The following is an 11,666-nucleotide window of genomic DNA, read 5'->3' as shown; positions in this document are numbered from 1 at the left end:
CGTTAAGTCACTTTCTTGTAAACACATATTGCCTGATATTTACGGCATTAGTCAAGACTTTATTTATTTAATAAATCGTTTTTCATTAAAAAGTTGAATCTCCTTGAGAGATATTAATTTCTAATTATCTGCAAGTGATCTATCCCTAATATCGAACCCAACCGCTCGGGTCTATAACATTATTATCTTTCTAATGTTTTTCAAAAATAACATTACTTGCTCCCAGATATCCAGGTAGGAATGGAAAAACTAGTCCCGGGTTCGCCCATCCCGGGGGGAATCCTTCAAACTCTGGAAACATTTATGTGCAACATGGGAGCTATCCTACGGAAACACTCGAATCTGCAAATTCTAGACGGAGGGCTGAAACAGGATGGAGACCGAATTCTGGACCCTACGATGGAGAGTCTGTTCCAGAAGAGTCCCAGCCCCAAGGATGGATACCCTCTCCTTTGAGTGGCAAGGAGTATCAGGACCCTGAAAAACCGGGACACGAAGGTAAATGTGGAGAGTAAAAACCAAATATTAGCCCAACGCACAAGCATGTTCACTGAGCACGGGAGCTTTTTGCTTATAAGAATACTAATTTCATTATTTCTTTACTAAATAAATATAATTATCAATTAGTTTAGTAGAGCAACATAAAACGAATTAATTTTTTCTTCCCTCCAATGGAATGAACAAAATGCGTTTTAAGGACACAAAGCATATTCCCCGGATGATAAACTTGATGAATGGCAGTCGAAGCCAACTATCTTTCAAGAGAATACCAAACGAAAAGGACAAGATGACAAAATGGATGATTGGTCGAGTAAAGGGAACCTCTTTGGTCAGGGAAAAGTACGCCCGAATGCAGGTCAGTCTCCTTTCAATATGTTCGTATGCTATACGGGGGCAAAACGTCTGGAGTGCAACTATAACTTGCTGTAACTAATCAGAATGAAAAACTAACATTTACCGCAATTTAATATTACTGATAATATTCTCGTTGAAGTTCTACTCAATTGTTTGTTTATCTTTGCTGATAATATTTCAATCAATTCAAAATTGTATATAATACTGTCTTACTGACAAATTATGATGTACTGAGCTGGAAATCCGCATAAAATAAGCATCCGTGTGTCCATAATTTTGTAATTAATAATTGAAGTTACCAAGCGTTGTTCCAATTGGAAGAGATTAAAAAGAACTAAATCATTGATCCATCAATGATTTAGTATGTACATGAAAATTAACAGTTCTGATATTTCTTCCTAGCTTCTTAATGAATCTGTATCACTATTCTGAATTTATTCTTCTCATAATCTCAACGATTTTAACTATTAATGGCTACATTTCCATCAACTGATTAGAAAGATGGAAATAGTATATTCATTGCTGGACCCTTTAATCAGCATTCATAGATTATTTCCATTGTTCGCAAACAAATAAATTATCTCTAATCAATCCGGAATTTCCACATTTTTATTTTTTTCTCTTGGGTGATGATGGACTGAACCTTCCATCTAAGTAAAAAAAAAACATTTCAAGTTTTTTTGTCCTCGAACATTTTTTTGCCAAAGCTCAAATTTGTACATGCAGACCCAAAAGTTATTAACGATTTAAGAATTTGAATTTTGCTGAATAATGATTTAGCGAGGGCAAAATCTAGAATCCAATTTCATAATTGAGCGGTAATTGCCTTTCCGGTTCTATTGCTCTTTAACTGGAATTCATTCACACGATTTCAATATGAAAATTTAAAAAATTAGCATCAAAGATACCAGTACCGCAGTTCCATGGAATCTACGTAGGCATAAATGGAACGACAGTGAAAGGTCACTATAACGTCACAGAGCCTGAAATCTATCGCGGTCATGCCAACACTGGAATCTACAATAATACACTCACGAATTCGGCGAAACCAAAGGTCAATGTTGAGCTGGATAAATACCCCAATCATTTAGACACCGGGTCGAAACCTGGTAAAGGGGAAAATCCCTCAAATCGCGTGGCTGGGTGGAACAAACCCGACACAGACGCCCCCACAGTCTCCATCGACGAAAATTACGATGATTTGGGAGCCAGTGATTCGAATGACTATCCGGGCATCGATGAAGATGCTAAGAATCTCGAAGTTGACATCCTGGACAGAAGAAGAGATATGTGGAAACCGCATCTCGCATTCGAGAATCGAACGAAATCAAATGATTCTGTCATTATGCGAATCGATAAAAAAACAGTCGATGTGGATATCTTTAGTGTCGAAGCTGCACCCTGGCTAGAAGGTATTTATACCTACATTTCTCATTGCAATTAATTTTCTAAGGATTTCTGGCTTCCACCTGGATGAGTATGAGAATGTTTCATGGCTTTTAGTGATGCTCTGCTCAGATTTCAATACATTGCTATCGTAACGTCTCACCTTTAAATGAGAGAAAATTGTGATGCGAATAAATGATATTTTGCTTGGTATTTTCGTTACATATTTTACAAAAAGGTCGTGTAAATATTTTCTGAGGAAATTTTATATCGATCGTTGCATTTTGAGTGGTTTTTAACCATCTTAATGTAACTTTCACCGGCATGTTGTGACGAATGGTTCTTTCTAATATTTTATGGGCGCCAGTTGATTTTAAAATTACCGACAAATCAGCAAATCCGGCTAGCTCGACAACCAGAAATCTCAGGGGGGAGGGAGGATGATACTCCCCATTTTTACAGGACCACATTAAAAGTAGAGGACGCACATAAATTGTCAAACATTAAGACAATAGGAACAAAATTGATAAATAGCATGAAAATAATAAGTCATTGCTTGAAAATCATGATAATGCAATATTCCATGAAAATTGTCTGTAAGCGGAAAAATATTCGATAGAATACAGCGATTCGCGAACCCAGACGTTGGGTAATTCTCTTTGACCTCAATATTGTTGATTTCGATACCAAATCTTACTATAAAGTTGAGTTCTGACCGGAGTCGATCATTTCTCAGTTTCATTCATACTAGAATATAATTTTATAGGTTCCAAATATAAATGTACGTGACCTTGGCACGCAAACAAATTGGCTTGACTATAAACTCAACTTGCGACTAATACTAGGACTCTAATTCGACTCGTACTATAAAGTGACAGCTGCCTCTATAACGATAACTTAACGACTCGACTTCATGCTGAAGACTTCTATGACTTCATGGGTCAATGTCTCACCAAACATTTCTAACAAATGGGCGTCTTAATACGTGTCATGGTCTTCATTGTCCTTGCGAATTTTCTGATGATTTCCGAAATTCCACGATGGATTCTGGATGGTCTCGATTACGATCGAGATGAAAGGGAGAGGTCTCGTCGTTGCTATGTTGAGTCCAATTCCTCAGTCTCCTTCTCGTGTGGTTCCTTGTCGAAATTCTACCCCAGAGAGATTTTTTTTCAGGATCACGACAATGTTCCCTTGGTGTGAAACAAAATTAGCATTATTATCGTCTTCTAGACGAGGTATATGTCCAGTAATCGTGGCTTGGTTGAGGAATGCTCGGCGGAATTTAACTTAAAGCAAATAATGATCGACAATAAAAAATGAAAAATAATATTTGACGATACCATCGTCAGAATTTTTTAAAATTATTTTATCAAACTTTGTGCTAAGAATTAAAATTAAATTGGTTAGAATCGCATAACGCAGTTTGGTAAAATATCACAATTAAAAGCTCAATAAATTGTAAAAAAGAGGTAAAGAAAGACAATCGTTCACTGATCAAATTGGCCAGAGATTCATAGGTGGAATCACCTAAATTAACAGCCGTAGAGAACTCTAATGCTCGAAACATTACGCTCACAGAAACAAAAGTCATCGAAATTCTGCCCATAACACAATTAATTATTTCGTTAAGAAATTCGTTTTTCAAGCATTTTTAACACTCAATTAACTAAGCCCATAGCCTCAAAAACATCCACCTCAATTTGTTCAACCCGTCTACAGTATGAAAATTTTGGAAGTAGGGTAAATAACATGGACCTCCCTTCCGCTCATGATTTTTGTTTCTAAAAAAAACATCATTAAATGAATACAGTCCTTTGATTTTGATCATCATTTCAATAGTCACCGGGGAGTAATAACTTTATTTCGCATTATTTATTGTATTTATTATATGCTCACTACACGGAGAGAAATATTCAGGAAAAATTATGAAACATTTCACGTAATCTGCAAGCGAAATAATAATCACACAAATTCTACAATGTGTTCCGTAAAAATTACTCATCCGCCAACGAACATCCATCAATTTTTATGTTCTGAGGCATAATATAAGTATATCATAAGTCTTGAAGTTACGTTCGATTTTAAAACTTGCAGAAAATTTACGTGGCTTTTCCGTATTTTTTTGGAGACAGAACCCAAAAATTTACGGAAAGTTCCAAATTTATTCCCGGAAAACGATCCTTGCTGGCGAATTACATGAAATGTTCCGTAATTCATCTTGAATATTTTTCTCCGTATACGAAAGAAAAAATCTATCTATTAAATGAAAGATGAGTCCATTTTACGCATACACGACACGTTTTACCCCGCCCCTACACCTATATAAAAAATTAGGAAAAAACTACGACAATGTTTTCGTATATTTTGTGGGGTTTTCCCCCACGGTCCATTTTATCCCCCTTCCCCTATATTTACCTATTTTTCTGCATCCCAGATCGAAAATTTGTAAAATAGCAACCGAAAACGGTCTGTGAAAACCACTTCTAAATAATGTAGAATCATTCTAATCGCAAAGATATAATACCTTCGCTCAGGAAATATTTATAAGATCCTTATGCAGAATACGTACGGAATAAAAATAACTATTGTCGAAATTGGAACAATCACTTAAGGTTGTTGTCGTGTAAACCCGTTTTTCGACAGATTTTTTTTTAATTTTCGCTATAGATAGCTCTTAAAATTCCCTCCAAAATGAGCACAACAAAAAACCAATCGTCAGTTTCTGAGCTGAGATATGATTTTTTGAATTAACATGGGTTCAAATGCATTTCACCGTTTTTATTAAAAAAAAAAAAAACCACTCGACATTTTTTGATGAAATTAACACAGAACGTAGAAATAGTGACCACCAATATACTGAGGAAAAAAGAAAGTGATCGTCAGTTTCGTAGTAGAGTAATAAATTTTCAAAGTAGCATTATTTTTCCCAGTGGGCGGAGCGCATGGGTTTGTTGCGCGCGACGCGACAACAACGCTTCTTGCTCGAGTGGCGCGAATCTATTTGGAATAGTCAATGACGAATCAAAGGGACGATTCATAAATAAAATAAATATATTGAGTGAGAAAGAGAGAGACATGAAAACAGAGACACGCTGCGCGCGGTTGCCATGATCGGCACCATTTAGCGTTAGCTGTGTGTACATGTATCCATGCATGGTTGATTCTTGTGTGCGTGAGTCGAGTGGAACTGTACACCCGCAAAAGTTTATATTTTAACTCGTATTCTCCGCTTAGCGGAAGATCAACCCGGAGCGTAGTAAATTTTAAGCCTGACTCTCTCGCGACAACAACCTTAAGATTATTGGTGATTGGTCACAGTTCATTTTTATCCTACTAATATGAGAGAAGATCATTAAGAAAATAACTATGATACATGATACGAATTTTCCAGTACTGGAAAAAAATGTGAATGGTTTTGTTTCCATTATTTTTAAAGAGGATCCGCCGTTTCCTGTCTATTTCCCACCCCCAGTGCATCCTCTCGATTCTTCTGAAGCTGAAAAGCCAATGCCGTACTCCGGACAGGTGAGCATGACCAACTACTATCATTAAAATGAGAGACAAAAAATTGTATTGTATTTGTTTATTGTTTATAAATAGATAATTCGATTGAGGGGAGGTTTGAGTGGCAGAGATGGTTACGTGGAAGTCCAAGGGGCTCATCCTGGTTGGGGAGTAGTGTGCGATGTTAAAAACGGATGGACTATCAAGGAAGCAAATATACTTTGTCGCCAATTGGGATTTGCCAGGTAAAAATAATATTATCTTTGAATAAATTGACTCTAAAAATAAATTCCATTTAATAATAAAATTTGAGCTAATTGCAAAAACATTATTCTTTTCAAAGATCAACGCGGAGAATATTTTTTCGTTTAGTTGATTTGTCCCGTTTAGAATTAAAACTATGTGAATCCATAAGTTGAATTAATGAATTAATCTATTGAGCTTAAAAGGTTACCCTCTCGACAAGAGATTTTCATCTGGAGTAGCAAAATTGCGAAACCATATTCCGTCAATACTTCATTGTGAATTCGTCAATATGTTTCCTGACCTTGAGTTTTTTAGAGCAAACTAAACAAGTAAATGATGAAGAATCAGACAAGTGAAGAGAAAAAGGGTCAGCAGTTTCAACAATGATTTTTGCTTTAAAAAATTTAGTCAGGGTGTCCAGTTCTAGTAATTAAATTGAAGAACTAAATAACGGAAAAATTGTAGAGGAGCTGCAACAGCATGGCAAGGTCGACCACCCGTCGATGACATTCCCTCCTGGGTGGCTACAACAAGTGTCCAATGTTTTGGCAACGAGACAAAGTTCCAAAAGTGCAAGTTCATCCATGGGGCAACTTGCAATGTAGCGCGTGATGCTGTGGGAATCACTTGTTTCCCCAATCGAGTGGCGCACTGTCGAAAGGATGAAGTTCCTCATGCGGGTAATTGCTATCATCTGGCTAATGCTAATGCTGGTTTGAATCATGAAGAGGCCTTACGATACTGCGCGGATAGGCAGTCACGGTTGGTCGATATTACCAGTCAGAATGAGAACAACTTCTTGTCCGAATGGCTTATGCTGGATCATCCGAGGGTCGAGACGGTTATGACTGCTGGCCTCGGATTTTCTATGATGAATACCACTATTTGGATATGGGAAGACTCTGCCAAGACTAAATTCAAGTGAGTATTTATGATTACATTTCATACAATAAATGGCTACAATAAATGAACATTATTCGACCTCGTAACGCCAAAATAATAATGTTATTTAGTGGGCACTTATTGCTGCTTTAAAGTGCTTCGCACCTCTTCGCACATGTTCTTCTGTCTTCGGATCAGGAAATTTATTTGATATTGCAGATTTGCAAAATGGTGGCCAGGCTGGAGGGAAGATAGAGCAATGCCTCCTTGGACTGGTTCTCGTCCTTCTTGTATCGTAATGAAGAAGAGTTTTCCTTGTTTTGAGCTTCCGGAACGAAACTGCAGTTCTGAGTACTTTTTCTGGTATGTGGAGGACTGTGCATCGTCCAGCAAAGGACACGCCTACGTTTGCAAGAAACCTTACAACGATATAAGTTGTGTTTACGGAAAGGGACACCACTACTCTGGTAACGCAAATGTGACGACTTCTGGTAAAGCTTGTCTTCCCTGGAATGACGCTACAGTGGCTTATGCCCTAATGGTGAACGTTCCTGATCGCCAAGTCAGGAATAAACTGAAGGACCACAACTACTGCAGAAATCCCAATCCCGTGCAGGAATCGAAACCCTGGTGTTTCACTGGAACTTACGGAGAGAAGGAACATTGCGATATTCCTGCCTGTGGAAGCTCTGGTATTAAATTAAATTCAGATTAAATTTACTGGGAAAATAGCTATTTCTGCCTTCTACATAAGATACCTATAAAATAAAAAGAATGTTCGGTAATCAACTATTAAACCTCGTCCATGGTTTTTCCCGTTTTTAAGAAATGAAATGTCTCATATTGTGTCGGAATGTAGTCACATTAAGGCCCGGGTGGACTACCTATAGAACGTCATCTTTTGTTTAAATTTTATCTTTCTAGCCTAAAATACATAAAAATTTGGGATAAGTTTTGAGGTCACGAAAATCACTGGATTTGGCATGAAAAAATAATGAAAAAAAAGAGGAAAAAATTTTGAAGGGCGCTAAAGAACAATATTTATGAAAAGGGATTTTCCAGGTTTACAAAAAAATAATGAAAAATCTGCAACATTTGATTGCCTGTAGCTGCATTCAATTCAGTGGAGGGTTTGGTTTGTGTGGTGAATACTTGACATACATGCTACATATTTTTCATTATTTTTTTGTAAACCTGGAAAATCCCTTTTCATAAATATTGCTCTTTAGCGCCCTTCAAAATTTTTTCCTCTTTTTTTTCATTATTTTTTTATGCCAACTCCAGTGATTTTCGTGACCTCAAAACTTAGCTCAAATTTTTATGTATTTTAGGTTAAAAAGATAAAATTTAAATCAAAGATGACGCTCGATAGATAGTCCACCCGGCCCTTAAATGAATTGATTAATTGAAGAGATAAATTTTGTAGTTTTTCATGCTTGGGTAGATGTACGGAACCTTCCCGTTCCTGTCCCTTGCCTCCTGAAGATATATGATTTTTATAGTTCATCAAAATCTAAATTAAAATTTTTTTGTGAAATTCCTTTCCTTCTAAAATAATTGATGCCGTAGAGAAGTTTGCGATATGTTACAAGGTTATCAAAATATTTGCTATTGTTTGCCGAATATTTACAAAAACTAATAAAACTAACCAACTTTAGACAACATTGTGTGTGTGTGAAGGACAAAAAAAGAAATGAAAATAAATTTGATATTGAACGCTTTGATTTTCTGTCCTAGGACAAGCTAGAATTCCACAAGGGGGTCAATGTAAGAAAGATCTGTTTGAATGCCTCCCAGAGGAGTGCATTCCCTCCCACTGGGTGTGTGATGGAGAGGAGGATTGTACCAATGGTAAAGACGAAAAATTCTGTTCTGAGCACTTAAATTTTTTCGAGAAAACTGTCCACCACAGACTCGAGGGTTATGATGTGGAGAAATGGATCAACACTCCCCTGAAAACTTGCGCTTTAAGATGCAAAGAGGCAGACTTTACCTGTCGCTCATTCTCCCACAAGTAAATGAAACGAAAATAATTACTTCCTCACTAACAAACTTTTACTGGCTACCAAATTTTTAATTAATTTTCAATTCTCGACGAATAGAGCAAACGAAAAGTTGTGTTTACTGAGTGATCACAACGTCGGCACCACTGGAGCTTTGGTAATAGACATTGACTTCGATTTTTACGAGATGAACGATCGTAAAATAGACTGCACGGATATGTTCATCTGCAGTAATAAAAAGTGCATCAATCAGACTCAAGTTTGTGATGGTAAGAATGACTGTAATGATAGATCCGATGAGAGCATTTGTACTCTGGAAAATTTGGATTATGGCATACGGCTGATGGGTTCTGAAACTTCTAATGAAGGGAGGGTTGAAGTTAAAGGTAACTATCCTATTTTAAATTTTTTCATAATATCCTGAATTTATCGTCAAAATGGCAATATATTTTTTCTCGACTACTTTCTATTGACATCGATGGAATTATTCAACTTCGTTGTTCTTTCACAGTTTTGGGACATTGGGGACAAGTTTGTGACGATGGATTTGGAATGATCGATGCGGAAGTAATTTGTAAAGAATTGGGATTCAATCTGGGAGCTCTGGAAATACGACCTGGGGGATTCTTCGGAAATATGCATCCACCAACAGTTTTTATGGTTGATCAGTTAAAATGTAGGGGTAATGAGACATCTCTAAGAGAATGCGACTTCAATGGGTGAATATTTCTTTCTTCATGAATGGTCTCTAGTGATCCCCTAAGGACTTATTAAGCAGCTTTATTCACATGATGACGTACACGTTTTTAACTCAACACGTTGCCTTTACCAACTTTACCCAATTTCAGTTTTATCATCCATTATGTCGATCATGAGAAAATCTAAGTAAATAAATTTAAAAAAAAGTCTTTTGCCATGATCTATCAAATTGATAGCAAAACTGAAGCTAAAGTTGCTCAAATAAGTTTCGAAATGCGCCCAAGACATTGAATCTCTTTGATTCCCTTTCAATAGTCAAGTTCCATCAAATGATCTCATTAAATAATGTAGATGGGGTGTACATGACTGCTCTCCCGAGGAGGCTGTCGGTGTGGTATGCAAAACAGCACAGGATAACTGTAAGGACGGGGAATGGAAATGTGATCACAGTTCTAACTGCATTCGCACGCCATTTATCTGTGATGAAGTCGTCGACTGTCCGGATGGTTCCGACGAAAGCCCCGTGCATTGTGAAGTAGTTCTCATTTCACTCTAAATATGGCAAATTAGGCACGGATGAAAGATTTATTAGAAAAATCAAGTGAGATTGTTAAAAAATTCCATCCACTAAGATGTCAATTTCTTATACGAAGGATTATTGGCCAAGTGGATCATCGATTTTCATCATGTCCGCAAATTCATTTGCGACAGTTCTTTCTCGGCTTCTATATTTTTGGGGGGATTTTTAAAATTCTCTCTATATTTTTACTAACTATAATGGCAACCAGTTTATGAGACAAATGGTCATTTTTTTATTTTATTCACTCGTAAGCTGGTTCTAGAGGAAAAATAATTTTTTTAATCCATAAAAAACCTGTTTTTCCCTCATGTTTCGAAAAAAAATATTTTCAAATTTTTTCGAGCAGAGATTAGCACCCAAAATGTAAAAAAAAAAAAACATTTAAAAAAGCGTAAAGAGTAAGTCTGGATCTTCGTGCTGCGTTCATTTCGACGAAAAAATTCACAAATACTCCTTCCATTAGATTTATTCTTCAGTTAAACTGGCATCGTGGGATCTCTGGTTCTTCATAAGGATAAAAATACCTGAGAAAAAAATCAATATCTAATATACTCTCAATTATAGATTTTGAAGTCGATAAACGATGTAATTTCAATAAGATTGAGATTTTCCACCAATTTGACAGATATTCACATTATTTGATTGGGTAGAGGGCATGACAAGCTGACAGATAAACAAAAAGCACCATTAGCGACACTTTTTCATTTTTATTCTTAAGGTTGTTGTCGCGAGAGAGTCAGGCTTAAAATTTACTACGCTCCGGGTTGATCTTCCGCTAAGCGGAAAATACGAGTTAGAATATAAACTTTTGCGGGTGTACAGTTCCACTCGACTCACGCACACAAGAATCTACCATGCATGGATACATGTACACACAGCTAACGCTAAATGGTGCCGATCGTGGCAACCGCGCGCAGCGTGCCTCTCTTTTCATGTCTCTCTCTTTCTCACTCAATGTATTTATTTTATTTATGAATCGTCCCTTTGATTCGTCATTGACTGTTCCAAATAGATTCGCGCCACTCGAGCAAAAAGCATTGTTGTCGCGTCGCGCGCAACAAACCTATGCGCTCTGCCCACTGGGAGAAATAATGCTACTTTGAAAATTTATTGCTCTACTACGAAACTGACGATCACTTTCTTTTTTTTCAGTATATTGGTGGTCACTATTTCTACGTTCTGTGTTAATTTCATCAAAAAATGTCGAGTGGTTTTTCACGCTTTTACGCTCTTTTTAATAGTTTTCTTTCCATTTTACATGTCCTTTTTTGCTCGAAAAAAATTGAAAATATTTTTGTTTGAACCTCGCTTCGCTCGGATAAAAACGCGTTTTCGGCCACAATGACATAAAATAGCATCATAGCCACGGCGAAAATAGTATTTTGCACGCCTATGACGGCAAAAGGGAATCTGACGAATGCGACTTTATAGTCCGCGTCGGAGACGAGGATTATAACGCGCATGAGTCAGAATCACTTTTTTAGCCGTGGCTATGTTGCTATTTTATG

General features: G+C 36.9%; 1 protein-coding gene across 3 annotated transcripts in view; it reads left to right on the top strand.

Annotated features, from left to right (window-relative positions):
* The window catches only part of teq (Tequila), a 41,509-nt gene that overhangs the window by 26,083 nt on the left and 3,760 nt on the right, over positions 1 to 11,666 (top strand). Inside the window, exons 7-17 of one of the 3 annotated variants that reach the window (XM_011311460.1) lie at positions 227 to 498; positions 698 to 856; positions 1,752 to 2,267; positions 5,681 to 5,769; positions 5,845 to 5,993; positions 6,460 to 6,915; positions 7,096 to 7,568; positions 8,614 to 8,890; positions 8,979 to 9,265; positions 9,391 to 9,598; positions 9,930 to 10,113. In XM_011311460.1, the coding sequence (XP_011309762.1) occupies positions 227 to 498; positions 698 to 856; positions 1,752 to 2,267; positions 5,681 to 5,769; positions 5,845 to 5,993; positions 6,460 to 6,915; positions 7,096 to 7,568; positions 8,614 to 8,890; positions 8,979 to 9,265; positions 9,391 to 9,598; positions 9,930 to 10,113 (3,070 nt within the window). The remainder of the gene's footprint in view (positions 1 to 226; positions 499 to 697; positions 857 to 1,751; positions 2,268 to 5,680; positions 5,770 to 5,844; positions 5,994 to 6,459; positions 6,916 to 7,095; positions 7,569 to 8,613; positions 8,891 to 8,978; positions 9,266 to 9,390; positions 9,599 to 9,929; positions 10,114 to 11,666) is intronic. The other 2 variants (XM_011311461.1, XM_011311462.1) reach the window with 2 other exon arrangements.

Source organism: Fopius arisanus, unplaced genomic scaffold (assembly GCF_000806365.1).
Source record: "Fopius arisanus strain USDA-PBARC FA_bdor unplaced genomic scaffold, ASM80636v1 scaffold00089, whole genome shotgun sequence".
In the NCBI taxonomy this organism is placed as follows: domain Eukaryota; kingdom Metazoa; phylum Arthropoda; class Insecta; order Hymenoptera; family Braconidae; genus Fopius; species Fopius arisanus.
This window is presented reverse-complemented; position numbering and strand designations above follow the sequence as displayed.